Source organism: Sycon ciliatum, unplaced genomic scaffold, assembly GCF_964019385.1.
Source record: "Sycon ciliatum unplaced genomic scaffold, ocSycCili1.1 SCAFFOLD_162, whole genome shotgun sequence".
Classification (NCBI taxonomy): domain Eukaryota; kingdom Metazoa; phylum Porifera; class Calcarea; order Leucosolenida; family Sycettidae; genus Sycon; species Sycon ciliatum.
The window spans coordinates 170,001-192,500 of record NW_027044871.1 but is presented as its reverse complement, the minus strand read 5'-3'; the positions used below and the strand labels follow the sequence as shown (position 1 = coordinate 192,500).

The following is a 22,500-nucleotide window of genomic DNA, read 5'->3' as shown; positions in this document are numbered from 1 at the left end:
CGTACACAAGCCGCTTCGTAGCAAGTGAGAGGTTGCTGTCAGTGAAAACCGGCCGGCGCAGGGCTCCAAATGCACGTGATGCACCGGCAATGCGCGAGCTGATATCTGGGGTGGATCGGCCATTCGTGTGGAGGAGAGAGCCAAGATAACGGAAACTATCTACACACTCGACCACCTCACCCGCCACGTCCAGGGGCAGCCGGTCTGCTTCCACGAGTCCATATCCAGCAGCCATCACCTTTGTCTTGTCCAGGTTGACTGTCAAGCCGAAAGAATACACTGCATGTATGAATTGGTCAAGGGCACGCTGTGCACCATCATGAGTGGTAGCCAGCAGAGCAGAGTCATCTGCAAATTGACACTCGCGATGGACCTTGCTCTTGTCTGTTGACTTCCGACTGAATAGGAGACTGCCCCCAGGGTTTGTTGCCACAGGAATACCAACGCCAGGAATGTCGGCAACAGCACGATGCCACTGCTGGAAAACGGCCCACATCAACAGATTGAAGAGTACCGGTGCCATGCAGCAACCCTGCCGGAGGCCGTTCTGCACCTCAATTGGTGGCGCATCAACTCCCGGGATCTTCAACGTTGCTGTCATATTGGTGTGGAAAGAGCGTATGATATTATTGAGGCGCTCAGGGACACCTGCCTTCTTGAGGATAATCCATAGGCATTGGGGGCTGACAGAGTCATACGTCTTACCGAGGTCTACGAAGACGCAGAGAAGCTCTACGAATATCGGTACACACACACACACATACACACACACGCGCGCGCGCGCACACTTGTAGACACCAAGGAGCATACAAAGTACCTGACTGTTAGGAACTGGGTGAACAGAGATGCTTGTGTTTGATCCAGGCATTACAGCATGTGCTGGTTTAATCATATGGTTGGCATTAATGAACAGTGGGTGGAAGCAAGCAAGGCCAGTGACAATTGGATTTACCGAAAAGTACAGCGAGAACACCCCATCACCAGGTCCTTCTGTGGTCGGAGCACTTTAAAGCGGCTTACCTGCGTGCCAAAGGATTGCATAGATATCGGCACCAGCTCACTGTCACCAGCAATGGTGGCAAGAGTAGCCGTTGGTCCAGAAGAGTAACCCTTGTCACACGAATCCATTGCATCCTCCTTTGCCATTCCCACATTGTCCTGCCCAAATGTAGCGCCAATGCCTGGCAGGGCGTACTGCAGGCCAGCGACGTCAGAGCTGTTAGAAGTAGTGCCGGTACAGTATGCAGGCATCGCAGATGCAACCTGGACAAGAAACATGCACGATCCCACAGGATAACAACTCGATCAACGGCTGACATTGTTGCACGATGCGGTGTAGTCATCATTTCAAAGTGTGGTCCCTTTCCCTCGCCGCAATATGAAATACGGAAGGGAGAAAGGATCGGGAGATGATGATATGTCTACAAAAAGACATTTATTATACAACAATCTGAAGAGAAGGAAAACACAACTGAAGAGACAAAGCACATGAAGCACGGAAGAATCTCCCAAGCCAAGCAAGCATGCCGTTATGGTGCGAGTTCATACAACTGTGGGTATAAATCTAGTACGGGAGTACATGAACTGCAGGTCACATATGGCACGGGGGAATCCATATACATCAGATGATGGGGGTGGGAGATGATGGGGGTGGGAGATGATGGGGGTGGGAGATGATGGGGGTGGAAGATGATGGGGGTGGGAGATGATGGGGGTGGAATACGTTAGGGGTGGGAGATGATGGGGGTGAGAGATGATAGGGGTGGGAGATGAAAGGGGTGGAAGGGGATAGGGGTGGGAGAGGGGAGGGGCTGCAGAAATGCATCGCTCTCCTACATGAGAGTGGAATACGAGCGAGATAGTTCACCTCACAACATGCAGAACCATGTAAAATGTACGTTCCAGACGCACTCTAAACTTTACAACACCTGCAACAACCCTCTGGGTGTTTCTAAACTGTTGTGACTTAGTCCCCTATTGTCGGTGGCCATGACCAGATGGAACTGCTCAGGACTGATATCTCATAGTCCCTAGCACGACATGCACTTGAGGGCTGATACTACACTAGCAGCCTACTTTATGCATATCACGGTGGTCAAACAATTCCCTACCTGGTTTAGTCCAGCAAACTGGTTGGTAGCTCGTTGGTATTGCTCCGTTGGTTGCTGGTATTGTCGCTGCTGCTGTTGCTGATGCCGCAGCCACTGCTGTACACGCGGCTGTTGCTGCTGCTGTTGCAGTTGTTGTTGCTGCTGCTCCGCCTGCAGTTGTTGTAGCTGCTGCTGTTGCAGTTGTTGTTGCTGCTGCAATTGCTGCTGCTGTTGCAGTTGCGGCTGCTGCTGCTCCAGTTGTTGCGCTTGATATTGTTGCAACTGTGGATGTTGCAGCGCTGCACCATCAAATGACTGTTCCACTGCAGGCTGAGCACCTGGAAACAGTCCATTGGACCTGTTCACTTCCGCGAAACTTTGATTTGACATGTAGCCACGCTAAAACAACAGCAACACCAGCATAAACACTTTTTTTCAAAATTCAAGTTTTTGAGTTCCTCTTATACGGACAGAGGGAAGCAGCAACAGACACTCCTCTCTTCCCTCTTTTATGAGAGTTATCTAATGCACATGCGTAAAATATGTGTACTTGGCACGCTGTCAGCACCGGCACGCCTGCAGCCTGTCAGTTTGTACCCCCTCCCCTCTCTTTCTCCTTCTCTTTTTCTTTCTGCCTGTTTGCGAGTCTCTCTCCCTCTCTTTCTCGCTCTCTTTCTCGCTCTCTTTCTCGCTCTCTTTCTCGCTCTCTTCCCCCCCCCTTCTCTCTCTCTCTCTCTCTCTCTCTCTCTCTCTCTCTCTCTCTCTCTCTCTTTCTCTCTCTTTCTCTCTCTCTCTCTCTCTCTCTCTCTCTCTCTCTCTCTCTCTCTCTCTCTCTCTCTCTCTGTCGCTCTCTTTGTCGCTCTCTTTCCTCTCTCTCTCTCTCTCTCTCTCTCTCTCTCTCTCTCTCTCTCTCTCTCTCTCTCTCTCTCTATTTCCCTCTCTCTCTATGTCGCTCTCTTTGTTGCTCTCTTTCCTCTATCTCTCTCTCTCTCTCTCTCTCTCTCTCTCTCTCTCTCTCTCTCTCTCTCTCCCTCTCTTTCTCTCTCTCTCTCCCGCTCTCTCTCTCTCTCTCTCTCTCTCTCTCTCTCTCTCTCTCTCTCTCTCTCTCTCTCCCTCTTTCTCCTTCTCTCTACATCTCTCTCCCTCTCAATTTCCGAGAGCCAGTGAAAACCGCCCTCATGAATAAAATACTTGACAAGCACTGAATACTGTAATTTCACACACTTATAGTGGAAGGAAAAAAATTGGAGGCGTATCTAATTTCGAAAGAAAAGGTGACAGCACCGAAGCAATCCACATAGTCAAGTAAGCCAATTTGGTAACCGAAAGTTTTCGCTCCCTTCTCATCACGGTTAAGTACAGGGAATAATGGAAAATGTCAAAATACAGCAAAAAAAGTCGGAAAGGCAAAGAGGTGCAAAGCTTTTAAAGCAATGCCAGGGACACCGACTCGAAGAGTTACTCACAGCCAGGTGAGGATGCGTACTGGAGGAGACGAGCAGGCGGCGATTAGCCCTTTCCCAAAGGTGCTCTTTTAATTCGCACTAAGTGCTTTTCGCGTCCCTCAAAATATGCTGAAAAAGTGCTCTTTTTTCAGTGTAAACAGGCAAAAAGTGCTCTTTTTTCAGTGAAGCATAGCCGTGATACTTGTTCAGATATGAACCCAAGCTGAGAAATGAATACGCACTCTTCCATTAATGGGTCCGCGAAAGGCAAAACAGGAAATAAAGTTCAAAAAACCCACTTTTTACAGCATTGTGTACACCGGGTACAAGCGTCACCAACTTGTTGCCCCGAAAAAAGCGGCGTGCCAAGGCCCATCGTCCATCGAGCACTCGGAAACTGTGATCGCATGCATGAGCAAACAGATTTTACCACTTTTTCAGCTAAAAAAGCTCAAAAAAGGCGACATTCACCAAAAACGCAATAAAGGGCGAAAGAAACGGGCTTTTCCAAAAAGGGCGAAAAAGGGCGAAAAAAGGGCGAGCACCTTTGGGAAAGGGCTAGCGGCGATACCGGAAGTGACAACGAGCGTAAGTGGGAGGAAGCGTGGAAGACCACCACGAAAGCCACTAATCCAGACAACGGACGAATCAGACACTGGACGAGTGACCAGGTGGTGTGGTGGAAGGGACGAGTCAGGACCTGCGGCATCGGAAGTGACTGCAAGGCGACTGCCCAGTGGAAAGGACGGGTCAAGAGCTGCGACATTGGAGGTGACGAAAAAGACGCGACATTCCAACAATCAGCAATCGGCTATCAAGAGTCATCTGTCCGTTAGTGATAGTTGTCGTGAGTTGTACAGAGATGATGTTTTCTCCGTTTTGGCCCGTGGTAGATCAGTATTACATTTGTCTGTTTTGGAAGCGTTATATATCCGTACGTTGTGCCCTGAACTATGTGTTCAGAAGGAAAATGTTTTGTCACTGCAGTTGTTTGGCGCTACTCCTCGTGAAAGTGTCAGGAATGCTTCTCCTCGCTAATGTTTTCATTATGTTTTAGTCATTCCTTCACCTTCACCCTGTGTTTGACCTGTTCTACTGAATTTAATTTTTTCCACACGTATAGCGTGAGGTTTTCGATCTTTGCTTTTGCTGTACCTCTATAAATTGCTGTATTTTGACATTTTTCCATTATTCCCCGTACTTACCCATGATGAGAAGGGAGCGAAAAGGTTCGGTCACCAAATTAGCTTACTTATCGTGTACTTTTTACTTTCGTTACTTTCGATCCATCTCTTTCATATCTAACATATTAATAGCTGCACATCCACCAGCACATTACCCCGGAATTAGACACTCCTTCTCCGTACTTCACAAATTCCAATAGCCGCACGAGCACCGAGTCGCATCATCCAGTAGGGGACTGCTTACTAGTGTGTACCCCTAAAATTTCTGTTGGCCTAGCACTCAATCTGTGGACAGAACTGTTTCCTCCTTTGTTGACTCATCAGCGCAGCACAGAGAAAATGAGGCCGAACCTGATAGCAACAGGTTGACGTAACATGTTCTTTTCGGGCCTCTTTGAGCACCTGAAATTTCTGAAAAATTATACCAACGAGTACCGTCTTGCAGTCTTCGGCATTTCAACACTTCACACTTCACAGCCTGCACCTTTCAGAGCCCTTGCACGAACGTAACACTATAATAGTGTAGTCCAGAGGTTGAGGCTCAAAGCAAGACAACCTTATGGCATGTCCTTCCGCTGTCACACGAAGGAGCGGACGGAGCACTCCAGAAGTCATTATAGAAACCCCATAGGGGCATGTGCATGCACACTTGTGACCGTAAGTATCCACATCAGGACACGTGCTTACAGTTACACACTTGTGCCTAAGCCACAACCAACAACGACATAATGTAAGCCTTGTTTGGTAGATTACCATGTTCATCGGTTCATTCGGTTGTCAGGGGCACTGTTTTCGACACAGTGCGCATTCCGCCTGGTAACATGCTGTCAACCGATCAAGATAAACATGGCCCATACTAATTGATACTCTCGGAAGGCAACTAACTGTCTTGAACCATACTCAGATTTACTTCGATGACCATTCAGAAGAATACCATCACAAGCAGAACTCTGGAAATCACAACTACGCCTTCGCTCCAATGAACTACTGTATAGCAGGAAATTTTCGGACAAAGCCGAATTTCGACCTTCCGTACGGATTATATTTTCGCACAGTGCTAGCTATGCTGCATGCTAAATTCACGTGTTCGCAAGCAGTATGCATGCTATAATGTACATAATTTCACATGAACAAATTGTAGCACGGAATTCATTTTAGTACAAAAGAGGCCGTGAACGAAATCGTACGAAAATAAATTCCGTCCGAAAATTCCCTGCTATACAGTATATAGCAGCAAAGCACCGCAGCTTCCAATCAGCAAGAGCGGCGGCCACATCTAACACCTTGCCTCTACACCAACACTTAGCACATAGAATGATGTAGATAAGAAGAGCGCGTGTTGACGAATAAGGTGCTAAGTGCTAGGGTAGAAACAAAGCGCTAGACGTGGCGCGTACAGGTAATAATGTAGCAGAGCGTGGAGAGGAAAACTGTTCAGTAACATTCAAAGAAGCAGAACGAGAACGAATAATACATCAATTGAGGCTACCTTCGAAACATTTTCCTCTTCCTTGATATGAGACAACCTGACCAGATCGAAACAAAACAAAATAAACAGTACCTTACTAGCTCCACCACTAAGAAGCCAACATCGTGCACATAGCAAAGCAAGTCCAGGTCGCTAGACAGCAGGTCCCCCGCAGCGGCGGCCCAAGCAGCTGGGTAAAGATATAGCAATACCGCTGACTTATAATAATAAGAAGATAGAGGGCATGCAATGATTAGCAGAAGACAGACAGCAGAAAAGCTAGAGTGTCCACATTAGTCCATCACTCTGGCGCATACTCCAGTGGGCACAAGCGGTTGATGGGTCGCACAAGAGTACGATCACCCTCCTGCACCTTCGCAACACGTACTCGTTCATCCTTCCCGGGGTAGGCTTCCAGAACCCGAGCCAATGGCCATTTACGCCTAGCGGTGTATGGTGACAGCAACAGCATGACATCACCAACCTTCACGTTCCGTTGGTCTGCCGTCCATTTGACCAGCTTGCTGAGCTGAGGCAGCCACTCCTGGATCCAGCGACGCCAGACATGCCCCAGCAGCTCCTGAATGCGTTGCTATCGCTGACGAGGATGGTCTGACTCCGGTAGGACGACTTCTCCAAGTCTCCCGTTCAGAAAATGATTCGGGGTGAGGGGCAAGTTGTCATTGGGGTTGACTGATATGGCAGTGATCGGGCGAGAGTTGATCAGATCCTCTGCTCCGGCAAAGGCGTTCAGCAGATCCTCGTCGGTGATGTCATTGCCAGACAGAATGTGGTAAAAAGCACGTTTGGCTGCATTCACCATAATCTCGAGCACGCCACCGAAATGAGGTGCTGCTGGATGGTTGAACGACCAGGACACACCATGATGTGCGGTGCCCGTCTGGACTTTGGCTTGGTCAATGTTGCGAATGACGTCCTTCAGCTCCCGAACTGCACCAACAAAGTTGGTGCCATTGTCCGATATGACTTGATCGGGAAGGCCGCGCTGGCTCACGAACCAGAAGAAGCAGTTGATGAAACTAGATGTGTCGAGTGAGAATGCGAGCTCCAAGTGTACAGCGCGCGTCTCCAGACACGTGAATACACATAGATAGCGTTTGATTCTGGCCTGACCGCGTCCCAGCATGGTGAGGAAGGGGCCGGCGTAGTCGACGTCCACGCGACTGAACGCACGGTGAGAGGGCACAACCCGACTGAACGGCAACGGTGCCATTCGCTGCCCCACTGGCTTGCTCCAGTACCGGCGACAGACTGCGCACTCCTGTTCCCACTCGTGGACGGCCTCCCGTGCGGCGATGACCAAATAGCGGGCGGCCAGCGCAAACAATGTTGCGTTCGTCCCCGCAGCGTGCTTGCCCTTCTCGTGTTGGAACCTGAGGAGCATCTTGGTCACGGCATGCTTCCGCGGCAGGTTAATCGGATGGACAGCGTCTCATGGCAGGAACTCCGCATACTGCAAGCGCCCTTCACAGCGAAGAACGCCGTCGTCGTCAAGAAATGGATAATTATAGCTTGGCCAGCTTACTGGTAGCATGTACTGCTTTGCAATTCCTCAGGAGGACTATCTCAGCAGCGAACGCATCACGCTGCGTGTTCCGAACGACGTCCAGCTCTGCGTCAGCCAACTCAATCAGGGTGAGCTCTCCTGCCAGGCGATCCTCTGCCGCTGCACGGCAGTTCGAGATGAAGCGCCGGACCCATGTGAGCGTACGGGTGGTCTTCTGCCAGTCTAGCCACTTTGCTGGGTCAATGATGCAATCCTGCTCGAGTGGTGCATCGTGGGCACTTTGAATGTCTGCATGATACGTTTGCATGTCCCGCGAGGCAAACCTTTGACCTCCTGCCGAACGTCGGAGTTGGGCTGAAGCGTAGGGCTGGCAGGCTATGGCTCACCAGTTGACAGGAATGCCGGCCCAGTCCACCATAAGTCCGATGATGTCAGCACGGCTGCAGTACACCCACGAGAGACAAGATCTGCGGGGTTCTGGTCAGTGTTCACATGCCGCCATTGCTCTGGTTGTGTGAGACGACGATTCTCGGAGACGCGATTGGCCACGAATGTCTTGAACTGCCGACTGTGACCATGGATCCACCAGAGGGCGTTCATGCTGTCAGACCACAGATAGACATCCTGCATCTCGAGAGCACAGCTGACGACGGCTGCCAAACGGACTGCCATGACGGCGGCTATCAGCTCTAGCCGTGGGATGCTCACCGCTTCCAGCGGGGCGATTTTACACTTAGCTGCAACCAGCCGGCATGTAGCTCCACTGGGGTCCTTGGAAATGATGTAGACGACAGCAACCATTGCCTTCTCGGAAGCATCTGCGAATACGTGCAGCGACGACACACCGTCAGCTGCCATGCGTAGCGTCTGCAGATCCCGAGCATCAGCAATCCACTCCTTCACCATCCTGTCCACAGAGGGCTCCAGTGGGTCGTTCCAGGTCGTGCCTCACAACCACAGTTCCTGGATGAGCATCTTGCCTCGGATGATGTATGGCGCCAGCAGACCCAGCGGGTCAAAGACGGATGCTACCCGTTGCAGCACGCTCCGCTTGCTGAACTCCTGGCCCGAATCCGGTGGGATGGCAAAACTGAAAGCGTCGCTGGCAGCTGACTACGAGATGCCTAGCGTCTTCACTCTTGGCAGCCCCCCTGGTGACAGGTCGATGGAGCGTCGATGTTCTGACTCAGGTATCACTGCCAGAAGCTCAGTCGAGTTTGAGAGCCACTTCGTCGGGTGCATGTCGGCCGACTCCCACACCTTCACAAGAGACTTGGAGAGTGCGATGCCATTTGCGACGGTTGGCACGGAATCAAGCGTGTCGCCCATGTAGGTGGACTTGTTGACTGCCTCAGCCGCATGTTCATCCGTACTGGTGAGCACCCTCGCATGCTCCTGGGAGACGAACTGAGCGAGGAATGGTGATGAGGCGAGTCCGAATACCACACGCTGGAACTCATACACTGCAGGCTGCGCATCGGCATCACAGTTGCGCCATAGGAATCGTTGGTATGGCCGGTCGGATTTGTGCACACCAATCTGCAGGTACATCTGCTTGATGTCACAGGCAATGGTAACAGGATGCTTGCGGAACCGCAGGAGCACGTCGCAGATGTCCCGTTGCAGCTTCGGCCCCTTGTTCAGGAAGTCGTTCACTCCGACGCCTTGGAACTGCGCCGACCAATCGAACACAATCCTCACTTTCGTTGTCTGCTTGTCCAGACGGACCACCGGAAAGTGAGACAGGTACCAGATGCTGTATGGTTGTGGCTCCTCCTTCGGCACTCGGCGGATGTAGCCCTTCGCCAAGTACTCTTGGATGATAGCGCTGTACATGGTACCCAGACCGTCCGTTAGCAGCAGCTTCCGCTCGGTGCCAATCAATCGTTTGCGTGCCATGGCGAAGTTGTCGGGCAGGACCGGTTGTGTTATCTTCCTTGGAAGGCCCACAAGATACCGACCGTCGCTGAACGCCAGGGATTCCCGTGTCTGTGTGAGCAGTTTCTCCTCCACCTGTGACACGGTTAACTCCTCGACGTCCCAGAAGCGACGCAGCAGCTGGCTGATATCATTGCCGCCGAGCTGCAGCTGCACATGGTACGCATACCCCATACACAAACTGCCTGGGCTCGCCTGTACCGGCACTACACAGGTCCATCCTAGCGGTGTGAGCCGTGCGACTGGTTCACCAGGCTTACCAGTCACCTCGTGCAAGGACTGGTGGCCTACGACACAGTCCAGGCCAAGAAGAACGTCGACCCGGTCAGGCTTGGCGGTGGAAGGGAGACGGATCCCTTTGAGATGTGGCCACGTCGATGCACCGCGGCGCCAGTTGACGGCCTTCAGGCATCCTGTTGGGTGCCGCACTGTCCAAGCATGGAGGTTTGTGCTGAACACGCCGTTGACACTTGCTACGCTGCACGACACATGCACCGACTGAAATGTACACGGTGTTCCGTCCAACGTGTTGACCGTGATTCTCTGCAACTCTCCGTACAGACCGAGTTCGTGTGCTACACCCTCAATGATGTAGCTCATGGTGCTGCCATCATCCAACAGCGCATTGACGTGAATGCTTGTGTCGCCGTGCTTGATGGTGACCGGTATCGTACTCAGGCTGATGGCCACACCGGTGCTCTGGGAGGCGTAGCACTCCTCTTCCGTGGACTGAGAACCCTCCGTGACGACGGAGCAGAATGTCTGCTGCTCTGTTTGGCTGGACGACTGTTGGGTGCTAGCTGTGTTTGGCGGAGCGCGTCCTGCCCGATGTCCTGAGACAGAGTTCGCCGCTGGTGTCTGTGTGGACGGGCGTGCCACGCTGCTAGACACAGGACCTCTGCTCTGTGTGCCGTGCAAAAAGCGGAGATGGAGCTTCATGCACCCGTCCAAACCACATGGCCGACTCCACGTGCAGTCACATCCACTGTGGCCAACATCCAGGCAGCGGAAACACACACCTGAATCCTTGGGAATGCGCCATCGCTTGTTCACTGTCGCAGCTTTGAAGGATAGGCACTGCCACAGCTTGTGTTCACCTTGGCACACGATGCACTTTTGTGAGTTGGCTGCCGGCTTGCTGCTGGTCACGAACGTGCTTGGTCGAGGCAACCGGTGGACCTTTGTTGGCTGTGGCGGCTCTGCCTTACTCACGGGACTCAAGCCAGCTTTCGTCTCCGCAGCGGAGACCATGAACTCGGCCTCTAGGGTACAGTACTCAAGCACCTCTTCTACCGACTCAGCCTTAGCTTATTCATGCCGCCACCGGTGGTAACGGGTGATCAGCTGCTCGTCCAGCTTCTTGAGTAGAGTCAGGTAGAAGGTTCCGGCCGCCAGCTCAGTAGCTCGGCCTGAGTCCTTCAAGTTGATGACGGTGACGGCCAGCAGTTCCGAGAACCGCTCCAGGTCTTTCGGGTGCTCCTTCCGCACGGGTTTGAGGGCCTCAATTCTCTCCAAATGGATGGCAACTCGGCGCCTCTCTCCGCCATACTTTCGGTGTAGCAGTGCCCTGGCTGCGTCATACGCGGCCATGGAGTACCCGAATGAGTCGATGGCTTTCAACGGCTCACCCTGGACATACTGTCTCAGTCGAAGCATCTTGCATTCCGCGGGTAGCGGTGCCTTGTCCACATAGGTGGAAAAAGCTGCCCACCATGACTCGAAGCGCCGTTTATCGCCATCGAATGTGGGTATTGTGATCTTCTTCATGCTCGTCCATGGCCCGGTGTCGCCTGCTAGTGGTCGTCCACCCGTCAGTGGAGGTTGATACACATTGCTGCTCGAGGACCCAGTCGGTTGGCGAGCCATGGGTGTGTTGGGGGCTGTCACAGCGGGGACGACCGTTGATGCACCTCCAGCTGCACCCCCAGCTGCAGAGACCGTTCTAGGGGGTAAGACCACACTCGCTGCTGGTCTCAATCTGGATTGAGTGCTGGCAGTGGACTGGTAGCTCTGACTAAACTGAACAGACTTCTTGGTCAGCTGGGCCTTTCCCTGTGTGGTGTTGCTGACGCTGCTCCTCTTGGTGGGCTGACTGACTGTACCTGGCATAGTACTACTGGCAGTACCAGCATTAGCACTGGCCACTGGCACACTGCTACCACTGGACCGGTCACTGGCGCTGATGCACTGCCATTGCTGGTCTGATCAGCACTAGAGGTTACTGATACCAGACCACTGGAGGCTGAGCAGGCTTGTCTCATCAGTTCAAAGTGCTGCTCTGCACCTGAGGCTACATTACTAGTACTGGCAGTAGATGGCGGTGTTGGAACCAGGGGTGGACTTGTGACACCTTGACTCTCATGAAAGGCCAAGGCACTTAGGCTACTAGGAGAAGTCTCCATGCCAGATTCCACTAGCCCAGAGCCAGCAGACACAGAGTACAGCATTGACCTGGCCCTAAACTGGCCAAAGACAGACCGCTTCGTATCAATGCCCTGATCACCCACCTCCGTTAAGTGATCTGGCGTCATCAATGGAGCTGAGTACCCCGCCGTCGAGTACCGGCTGTATCCCAAGTCATGACCAGCTCCAAACCGCCCGCCAACACTAGCGCTATTCATGGCTTCTTCCATAGGTCTGTTCACAGCTGCGCTGTACTTCTCCTCAAACTCTTCCAGCTCCGCAACCAGCTTCCTCCGTTTCGACAGGTCTCCGTCTCCAGAACACAGTCCCAGGAGATCGCCCACGATGCCTATTGCACCAGAGTACGCGTGTTTCAGATCTCCAAGCTCGTCATCACCAATCCCCTCTCCGTTCACTATCCGATTCAGCACACGACTTCGAATGTTGGTGAAATTGGCTTTGGCATCGATCTTCATCGTTCTCAGGCATTCTTCGCTGAACGCCGGTTCTTCATCATCATATTCGTGTTCTTCGTCATCAACATCGGAAACTCCAAAATCCTTCACCGTGCCCTCTGACTGCTGAATGCTGCTTGAACCGCCACTACGGGGACCTGCTGTGCGTCCGCCAAACCTACTTGGTCGGTTCCTTGCAGACTCTCGTCACTTGCCACTGACAAAGAACTCTTTGTTTCCTTCACCGTGCCCTCTGACTGCTGAATGCTGCTTGATCCGCCACTACGGGGGACCCGCTGTCCGTTGGTTGGTTGGTTGGATATATTTTAAGTCGTACAACAAACAGACATATCTGCCTCCTTATATGAAGACGACTTCTGGCAGTAAAACATTTAAAAAGGAAAAAGAGAAAAAAAGAAATGATATGATAAGATAAAGCATGTATAGACTGAGCATACAGCTAGCCTCGGCATGTATCAGAGCATCAGGATTACTAGTAGTGAGTACTAGTAGTAGTACTCAAGACAGGGGAGGGGGGTTGCTGTTCACGCTACAGTAAGACAATACACGTGTAACACACCCTTGAACTGGAGGGGGACGTGATGTTTTTCGCATCAGGTGGAAGATTTTTCCAAACGCGTGCAGCAGAAAGAGACACGGGATGAGTTCTGGCTGGAAGCTGCAGCAGATGTTGTTGGGAGCCGCACGTTTGGCCAGCGCTAGTCGGAGTGACAAAGTCTCCAAATAATCCGCCAAACCTACGTCCTTGGTCCATTCCTTGCAGACTCTCGTCACTTGCCACTTACAAAGAACTCTTTGTTTCCGCCATGGTTGACATTCAAAACCATCCGCTTTGCTACAAAATAATGTGGCTCATAAACCCAGAGATACTCTCGGAAAGCAACTAATAGGGTCCAGCGAATAATGCTCCGAAAATGTTCGTATAATACTGTTGAATACGAGAAAGGACGACTGACGACATATTAACCAGACATTACGACGGGAACAGGTAGGTTGGTGGAACGACATTTATTAGAGACGGGACAAGAGACCAAGACGAACGAAACGACTACATGGTGATTATTGAAGTGTGAGAAAAGAGAGCAAGTCTGCACGGCAAGATAAAGGGCCTGGGTAGTTATGGCAATTATGGGCGAGCAAGTAGCTACCCAGGCCAACGGAACAAAAGGTGAGTACGCGAGTGCATGCAGGCCAGCTAGAAAAGGTACGGGAGGAGGTACCTAACAATACTAATCATAATGCTCCAAAATCTACGTCATAATGCTGATTTTAAGACTTCAACGAGGGCTATAATGCTCTTGGTTTGGGTCAAAAAGGAAGAATGGCTGCACATATTCAATCTGCGCTAAATCCGGCGCAATATTTTCCACAAGCTCCACCAACTTGTAGCACTATAAGACATAATCCATTTGCCAGTGGCTGCTCTCCATTGCAGCTTTGACACAGGCCTATGGCTGAATAGTGTATAATAATCATAATACTATCCCGGCATTATCCAGGGAGTGACAGGTACTTAGGGATCATTGGGATGAGGCAACTAGTAGTCCTGCCTGCAGACAAGCTATCACTGCATTGGTTCTGTGAAAATCTTTTCATCTGAAACAGCAGATATTAGGCTAATCTTGGATCCAGATCCCTTCCATTTGCGGTGAGCGTGAAAAAATGTGGCCAGATTATTTTGCTGCTCTACTGCCTTTGCTTGTATAGTCTTCTTCTCCTTGTGTCGTTGCATAGACAACTGGGTGGCAACATTGACAAGAAAACTCTTCTTTTTTGATATAACTTGACTCAGTGACTGCTGTCTTGGGAGTACAGCTGTCCACATCTACTAACTGTACGTGTTTCATCAGGAAACTCAGGCGCAGGCTTGAGCAAAGAGTTAATTTGAAGCTACACGTTTTGGTCTATCGCTGCTTGTCATCAATTGCTAGCCCCCTCCTTCAATCACTGTTTCTCCTGCATTCAGTTGGCCCGCACACAAATGCTCGTACTCGTGGCCAGGATACAGCTGCCTTAGAATTACCTGATGTAACTGTTACATATTGGGTATGGACTGCGCTCAGTTTCTTTTCTGGCGGCAGGTCGGTGGAACACTCTTCCTCCAAACTGTCGTCAGGCACAATCTGCTGGTACTTTTGCTCACCTCACAAAGATTCACCTAGGGTTCCCTGTAACAAGACCATGCCTGTTGGGACTCCCCTAGTCAAATAATAAACACTACTACTACTACTACTACTACTACTACTACTACTACTACTACTACTACTACTACTACTACTACTACTACTACTACTACTACTACTACTACTACTACTACTACTACTACTAATACTACTACTACTACTACTACTACTACTACTACTACTACTACTACTACTGCTACTACTACTACTACTACTACTACTACTACTACTACTGAAAACGTTGACTTTATTTGATAACAAACTGGGTGCCGGAATGAAGAATTCAAAAAACGGAAGCAAAGAAGGCAATGATGACAAATCCAATCAAGTATATCGTAGATAGGAAAATCAAATCAAATAAATCGGAAAATCCAATAAGAAAATATAATAAAAGAATCAAGTCAACTATCGAATACCAAAACAAAGAGTAAACCCGCATCCGCAAACACAATCAAAGCAGCACCGTTTACCCAACTCATCCAACAACCCAGACAAGAGAAAACCAGATAAGGTACACAAAGAAAACGGGCAAGTCAACCATCAAATCATGACCAACATATAATAGCAAAATTGCTACAACAAAAATACAGACAATATCATGAAACAGTTAGGTCAGGCATGCTAAACAGCCAGGTGGGCACGGGCCCTACACTCCGCCACAAAACTACTACTACTACTACTACTACTACTACTACTACTACTACTACTACTACTACTACTACTACTACTACTACTACTACTACTACTACTACTACTACTACTACTACTACTACTACTACTACTACTACTACTACTACTACTACTACTACTACTACTACTACTACTACTACTACTACTACTACTACTACTACTACTACTACTACTACTACTACTACTACTACTACTACTACTACTACTACTACTACTACTACTACTAGGCTGCTGCAGAGTGCTCATAATGACTTCGTGCTGAATAAATCAGAAATTCTAGTTCTTTTCGAGCCAGTTCGTCGGAACAACATGCATCTCTTTCTGCTTGTAGCTGCTCTTTCAGCCTGGTCCAAATTTATCAAAGGATCGGCATCTACTTCAGTCTCGCCACTAGCCTAGTGACGCTATCCTCAGAGCTGGAAGTACAACGAGAAACTTCTCTTCGGCTTTTCCATACTCACTTCGCCTCCATGATGTTTTCGACAAATCCTTGTTCCGAATTCTTGCAACAGCTTTGGTTGGGCGCGTGTGGATATTCATTGACCTGAATACATGCATGTGGTCATTGCTACATCAAGTGCTAAAAAGTGCTACGTGTCTACACCAAGCGATCCATGATCCAGTAACCTTGTAACACGAGGAGAGGTGCACCTACATGTGACTCATCATTTTAGCCGATTGTTGCCAAAAAGATGATGGGATTTCCCGATATTATCCACTATGAAAGTCCAAATGCCGCTCAAATCTCACAGGATGCTCGTTTTTTTCCTTTTTAATGCTCCGCAATGCTCTGATGCTCGGATAGTCCCATAATGCCGATTATAATGCCGGCATTATCCGCTGGACCCTAGCAACTTACTGTCTTGAACCATACTCAGATTTACTTCGATGACCATTCAGAAGAATACCATTACAAGCAGAAGTCTGGAAAAACACAACTACGCCTTCGCTCCAAAGAACTATAATTATAGCAGCAAAGCAACGCAGCTTCCAATCGGCAAGAGCGGCGGCCACATCTAACACCTTGCCTCTACACCAACACTTAGCACATAGATGTAGATAAGAAGAGCGCATGTTGACGAATAAGGTGCTCAGTGCTAGGGTAGAAATAAGGAGCTAGACGTGGCGCATACAGGTAATGATGTAGCAGAGTGTGGAGAGGAAAACTGTTCAGTAACATTCATGCAGAACGAGAACGAAAAATACATCAATTGAGGCTACCTCCGTAACACTAATACTACATGGAAATCCAGTCGATTGACCAGGGCCGGCGCCCTCATGGCCACAGCGCGTACAGATCGCTGCGTGCAGTGCACAATCATGTTGATCCGATGCGACCAGCGGGCTACAGCGCATAAAATGAATGTGCGTGCCGCTTATCCACGGCTGCATGGCCAGCGCCCTGGGGCTGCTAGACGTGCGACCGGATTTCCATGTCGACGACAGTACATGGCAATAACTGTGCAGATAACAAGCAGCGCAACAAAAGTACCTGTCGCCGGCAGCGTGCACATGCCGCAAGTCTTCAGCTATGCAGTTCAATTCTGAAAAGCACCAGCTACGTTCTGGGGTGAATTAATCCGTCCTTCACTATTGCCCACCTGACCTTAGATTTGGCCTTCTGGTGCCAGTATACAAACGAGGAAAACCTATGGGTGCACCGAAAAGTTACAGACCGGTCATGCTGCTATCAGTTGTTCGCAAGGTGCTGACCCGCATCATCACCATGCGTTCACAACAATCTACCACCTCATATGTACGTGAAAGTCAGGCAGGCTTTACACCCGGACGCTCCACGGCCGCCGGAGTTTTCGTGTCATATGCGAACGTGCACTACTTGGTGACTGGAAATACTCTCCCGCACTATTAGACTTCAGCGGAGCATTAAATTTTGATATCATTGTCCGTGAGAAGGCTTTGGCGCGGTTTTCAGACTCTGGAGCTGCCACTGATGTCGTTGTCACTCAGATTTCGGACACGATGGTGAGAGTGAAGCTCAGTTCTCATCTGGGCAAAGCATTTGCTACAAATATCGGAGTAGTGCAGGGGGATCCGCTCACTCCCATCAGGTACAATGTGTATGCTGAAGGAGCCATGCCCACCTTGATCCTATGCTATCGCGCTTATCTCTACCAGCACCAACCACCCAATATGCAGACGACACAATAATCCATGACACGGAGAGGCGAGAAGTCGAGGAGATGGTGGAGAAATCAAGTGAAAAATTCAAAGACGATATTAAACCTAATGTTTTAAAATATTCAGAAAACACAATATTTTTATAATAATAACTAAAGCCGACTCCTCTTGGCGATCTGTCAAGCTGCTTGGCTCTTTTTTAGGGTCCGCAGAGGATATTTAGGCAAGAATAGGTGCTGCGAATAGAGCGTTTGGCTCCATTTCGTGGAAGCGTCTTAAACTGAGCTCCAGACTTTGTATGTTCTCTGCCCTCATTCTGCCTATCCTGTTGTATAACTGCGGACTGTTGGCACTGACACAGCAACTCAGTAATCGGCTGGACGCATGGCACCGCAGAAAATTGCGGTACCTGCTTGGTGTGGTGCACCCTCACCACATGTCGAATGCTACGGTGTACGCCTCAATGCGACAAGACCCAGTCATCACTACCTGTCGCAGACGTCGGCTGCTCTGGCTGGGCCATATTGTTCGCGAGGGACGTAACTCAGCATCATACCAAGCACTGGAGATGGCAATTAATACCCGGGACATCAAGCGCCCACGTGGCCGACCCCATCTCAGATGGATTGACAATATTAAAATTGATCTAAAGCACACCAATATTGATATTTCTGACTGTTTTGAACTGGCTCTAGACAAGAAAAAATGGCTGTTGCTTGTGGAAAAATGTGCTGCGCTTGCGTAGGTGTTCTTACTGCGATACGTTCTAACAATAATGAGATGCCTTTTGTTGGCTCTTCTGCCTGGATTTCGTTGACAGATGCGTTAAGCCCATGGATCCTTCCATGAGTGACATGCGAACTGTAACTATTATATTATTCAAACGGGATGACGACCCAATAAAATGACGGCGAAGGCTTAGCCTAGAAGTGGCTATGGAAGAACATAGTAAAGGCTATGGAAGCACATAGTAAGAGAATAGGATACTAATAACTGGGAGTAAACGGGGGGGGGGGGAAAGAGAGAGAGAATACGATGTATCTGTGATACTACGCGAGGACTACTGAACTGCACGGGAAGGGAGAGAAGAGCTATCAGCAGCAACTCGAACTACCCCCTACAGGCGTATGGTACACATGCATACTTAAACTCAGGTAGACGGGTAATTGTGCGGACCTCACCAGGGAGAGCGTTCCACAGCAGAGCACCAGCAACAGAAAATCTCCGCTGACCGCGGCGGCAACGGTTTGCCTGGCTTAGTAGGCCATTTGACTGCTGATGGCGGGTAGGGGTGCCTCGTGCCGGGGTCAGAATTGGTGGTCAATTCACATGGCTTCGCCAATTGTGTGGATTGGACAGTTATCTGGTGCAAGTCTTGATCTGTCTCAATTAGATCTTGTTCGCTATCGTTGCTATATTGAGAAAATCTGTGGGTGCACATCCAGTGCATTTGCAGATTTCCGTGCTTCTCTTGCGACGGGCGTATACATGGTACATGGTATGGTACATTTTGTACATGTCCATGCAAATCTACATGATCGTACTTACGTCACGACTACTTCGAGGAGAATCTTCATGCTGTTTTGACCCGCTAACTTTTCACACTCGTAGCATGATGTGTATGTCCCTCAATTCTTTGCCCATATGAATTGCTGTCATAGTCAGTTTTGTTCCTTTATTCCCTGTAAGAGCCTATGAAGAGAAGGGAAGGAAATCGTTCGTTTTTAAATTTCCTAAGTGTTCGTTTGGACTGGTGTGGATTGCGGAGATGCATGTATCAGTGTACAGCATTGAAGAATTGGAGACGCTTCCAATTTGTTCTACAATTCTGAAGAAACTCTGAAACAAATGATTATTCGGCTGCAGTCGAGCGTCTAAAATTCGAAGAATGTGAATCGATGACCAGTCCTTGGCTACAGATTAACATGAAAGTGCAACACAGCTAGTACAGGGCTGTTGATTTGATTTGCGACCCAACAAGGCAACAACAGGACGAACGCTGGAAATACAATGGGCATGTACATGTACAGTATTAGAACAGAACAACAAGGACAGTCAAGGCTTGTTTGCTGCCTGATGATTGCGAGAGCATGAAACATGAAGTCGCAGCAAACAAGCCTTGATTGTTCTTGTTGTTCTGTTCTGTATTACGCTCTGCCTCCGCGGTGTTGAGCACTGTCAGCACACTGGGTACACCCTCCGGTGTACAGTATTAGATAAACCTTGTTTTAGTTCACACATGTTGTTGGTATGACAGTAGTAAGGTCACTGTTTCCGAACATAGTGTCCTCCACCTTGTTTCATGCTGTCAAACCAACAACAATACATGTACATGTACAGTAGTCGGAGACACAAATAAACGCAGGCGTTGGTGCGATCACTGAGAAAGAGATGGCTGACATGTCCATCACTCCTTTCTCTGGGTTTGACTATACAAGTGAGTCCATAGTTTTGGCTTGTTTCTACTCTCACTGCCAAGAGTAAACTCTTGCCGTCTTGGTAGATCTACAACTTGTACATTTTCTTGGAAGTACGACGGTCAATCTTGCGAATACGACCCTCGTTTCTCGATCGTCTCTCAATCGTCCCTCTACCGTGCATGAGAAAAGATTAATGACTACAGTGTGTACCGCCTACTCTGCTCAGTCATGTGGTCGATCTACCTGTGAGTGTGACCAGGTGACGTGTCAGTCAAGAGATCGGATCGCGGACGGCAGGTAGGCATTGGCGGATGATGCTCGAAAAGGTGGCAGATTCTGCTCGAAAAAGCAGTGAAATCGGCAGAACCATACAAACCTTAAGGCGGGCAATTCCTCGAATTCTTCTCCTTTTCTTTATCCACATACCGAACATGCATAAAACTTACCAGAAAAAGTACCGAATTCTGCCAAAATTTCCTGCCGGTATTATCCGCAAAGGTTAAGCGGCGGGGGTCCCCAGACAGCGGGCCAGAGCAAAGTGCAGCAAGGTACTTTCCCTCTGCCAAACTTGGGGAAAGTCCCCATTCTAGCATACAACGTACATGATTGTATGTACGTATAGGTGCCACGTGTCGCCGCGTAGCCTGGGGCGCGGTAGTCTTGAGGTCGGATCCGAGGTCTCTGGCATATTAATACATGTACCAGGGCCGGCTATTTGACACGCAGGTTGGCTGGGTGAGGAAAAGCGACCGTCACTCGTGATCGTCAGACCCGGAGAGACGATCTTCACCAGACAGTAGTCCATGGCATGAGTCAATGCACAGACAGTCAGTGCATAGCGAGCGCTAGTCCAGAATCAGTGAGGATTCCAACGAAGCACACAAGGATCTGTTCGATCAGACCACCGGTGTAAAAAAGTAACGATAATGGTGCGCCTGGGCGGCCATGAAGTCCTAGGCCTAGGCCGGTGCAGCTCCCAAGATCACCACCATGTACCACCGCTACGATTCATAGTGGGTGCTTCCTAGCGCTATAGCTGCATCTCATGTTTGGCAATGAAGCGACCTTTCCGCTGATGCCTTCTTTCAAACATGTGCGCAACTTAGTACAGAGAGAGAGAGACGAGGTCACAACATACTTTGAAATACTACTTTAAAGTAGGTAGTATCAAGAGTGTATAGACTGTTTATGGACTCTTGGTGCTGTAGTTTGAAATGGACAAAGCAGAGGAGGAATATATTCAGGAACAGCTTGCATTGAGATCCCTACCTGCACCTACATTATTGTGCCGTCTACATTGTACATGTATGATGATCGTCATGAACACAGGCACCGCCATTGCAGCCACTTGCCATGGCGCAACGACCTACTTCATGTGGATCTACATATGGCTGCCTCAGTGGTGTAGCACTGACCCAATCACCACTACTGTGTACTGCCACTGTATAGGTATCAACATTATTTTTACCATTTTGATTTGATTTACATGATCAATGTAGTTGTTGTTGGATGTTATTTAAAGTCGCACATGTAATGTAGATCAAGACTATGATTATGCCTAGCTGCAGCATGCACGGTCAGTGCATAGGGGAATGACTACACAAAATCAGTACAAACGAAAATCCGGTGGAACAAAAAGTGATTTAAATGTCTCTACTCACGAGTTTCATGCTGAAAAGTAATCATCAGGAGGAGACTGAGGCTATAGTCGGGGTTGTGTGGTCTTAGTCACTATAGGTGTTGTCCCATGGCAGGTATGCAATGCTAGTGTTTCAGCGCGAAGGCAGTGTAAGTGATTAGTATAGTACTATGCGGGTGGCATGGGGGTATTATGAAGGCAGCGTTAGTAAGTGATCAAAGTCAGCCTCAGGTACAGAGGTTTCTCCCAATGTTCAACTTCAAGTGTCAAAGTTTAGTTTATAATACTGGTTGTACATGATGTACTTGTAGTCACTAAGTATACTAGTTCAGTGACTAGTTCAATGATTATGTAGCTTGGTCAAGGCCGAAGGGACAGCCCCCAACTATCGTGCGCTGGGGGATGTCCCTTTGAGTGCAGATCTCTTTCAACAGCGTGTGGTAGTGAGGAGCTCAGTGGTGGTTGCACGATTTCCTATTTTTGGCCAGGGCGCCCAAGCAGGAGAGGCGCCATCTGAAGGCTTCTCATCTTACTGTCAAGGTTACTGTTGAAAGGCTAGCCAAACAGTATCCCCTGGGGCAATATCATGACAGCCTGTCACCTCTAATGACCTTCAAAGTGAGTAGAAAAGAATGGGCTCAGAGCTCAGAGCTCAGCTCAGAAGTCAGTGGCTGGTGTGCTATAGCTACTCTCAAGCACACACCATGTACACACACACACACACCTCAGACCTCAGACATGCCCATCGCGGAAGCGATGATAGCGAACAGCTATGTTAGATATAGCAACTTGTGCCGGGATTACACCATTCAACAGCTTGCAAGGCTGATGAATTGACCGCCACTATTTTCTAGCCTGGTATCCACCACACAGCTGATTGAAGTGGCTTTTTCTGGC

At 49.4% G+C, this 22,500-nt stretch overlaps 1 protein-coding gene across 3 annotated transcripts in view; it reads right to left on the bottom strand.

Moving 5' to 3' along the window:
• The window catches only part of LOC135830684 (uncharacterized), a 227,691-nt gene that overhangs the window by 199,599 nt on the left and 5,592 nt on the right, over window positions 1-22,500 (bottom strand). For all 3 annotated transcript variants that reach the window (XR_010556090.1, XM_065342909.1, XM_065342910.1), the window contains exons 3-4: window positions 2,112-2,489; window positions 1,021-1,263 (exon numbers count right to left, since the gene is read on the bottom strand). Coding sequence is in view for 2 of the 3 variants with exons in the window: in XM_065342909.1 (XP_065198981.1) it covers window positions 1,021-1,263; window positions 2,112-2,489 (621 nt within the window). In the remaining variant the exon portion in view is untranslated. The remainder of the gene's footprint in view (window positions 1-1,020; window positions 1,264-2,111; window positions 2,490-22,500) is intronic.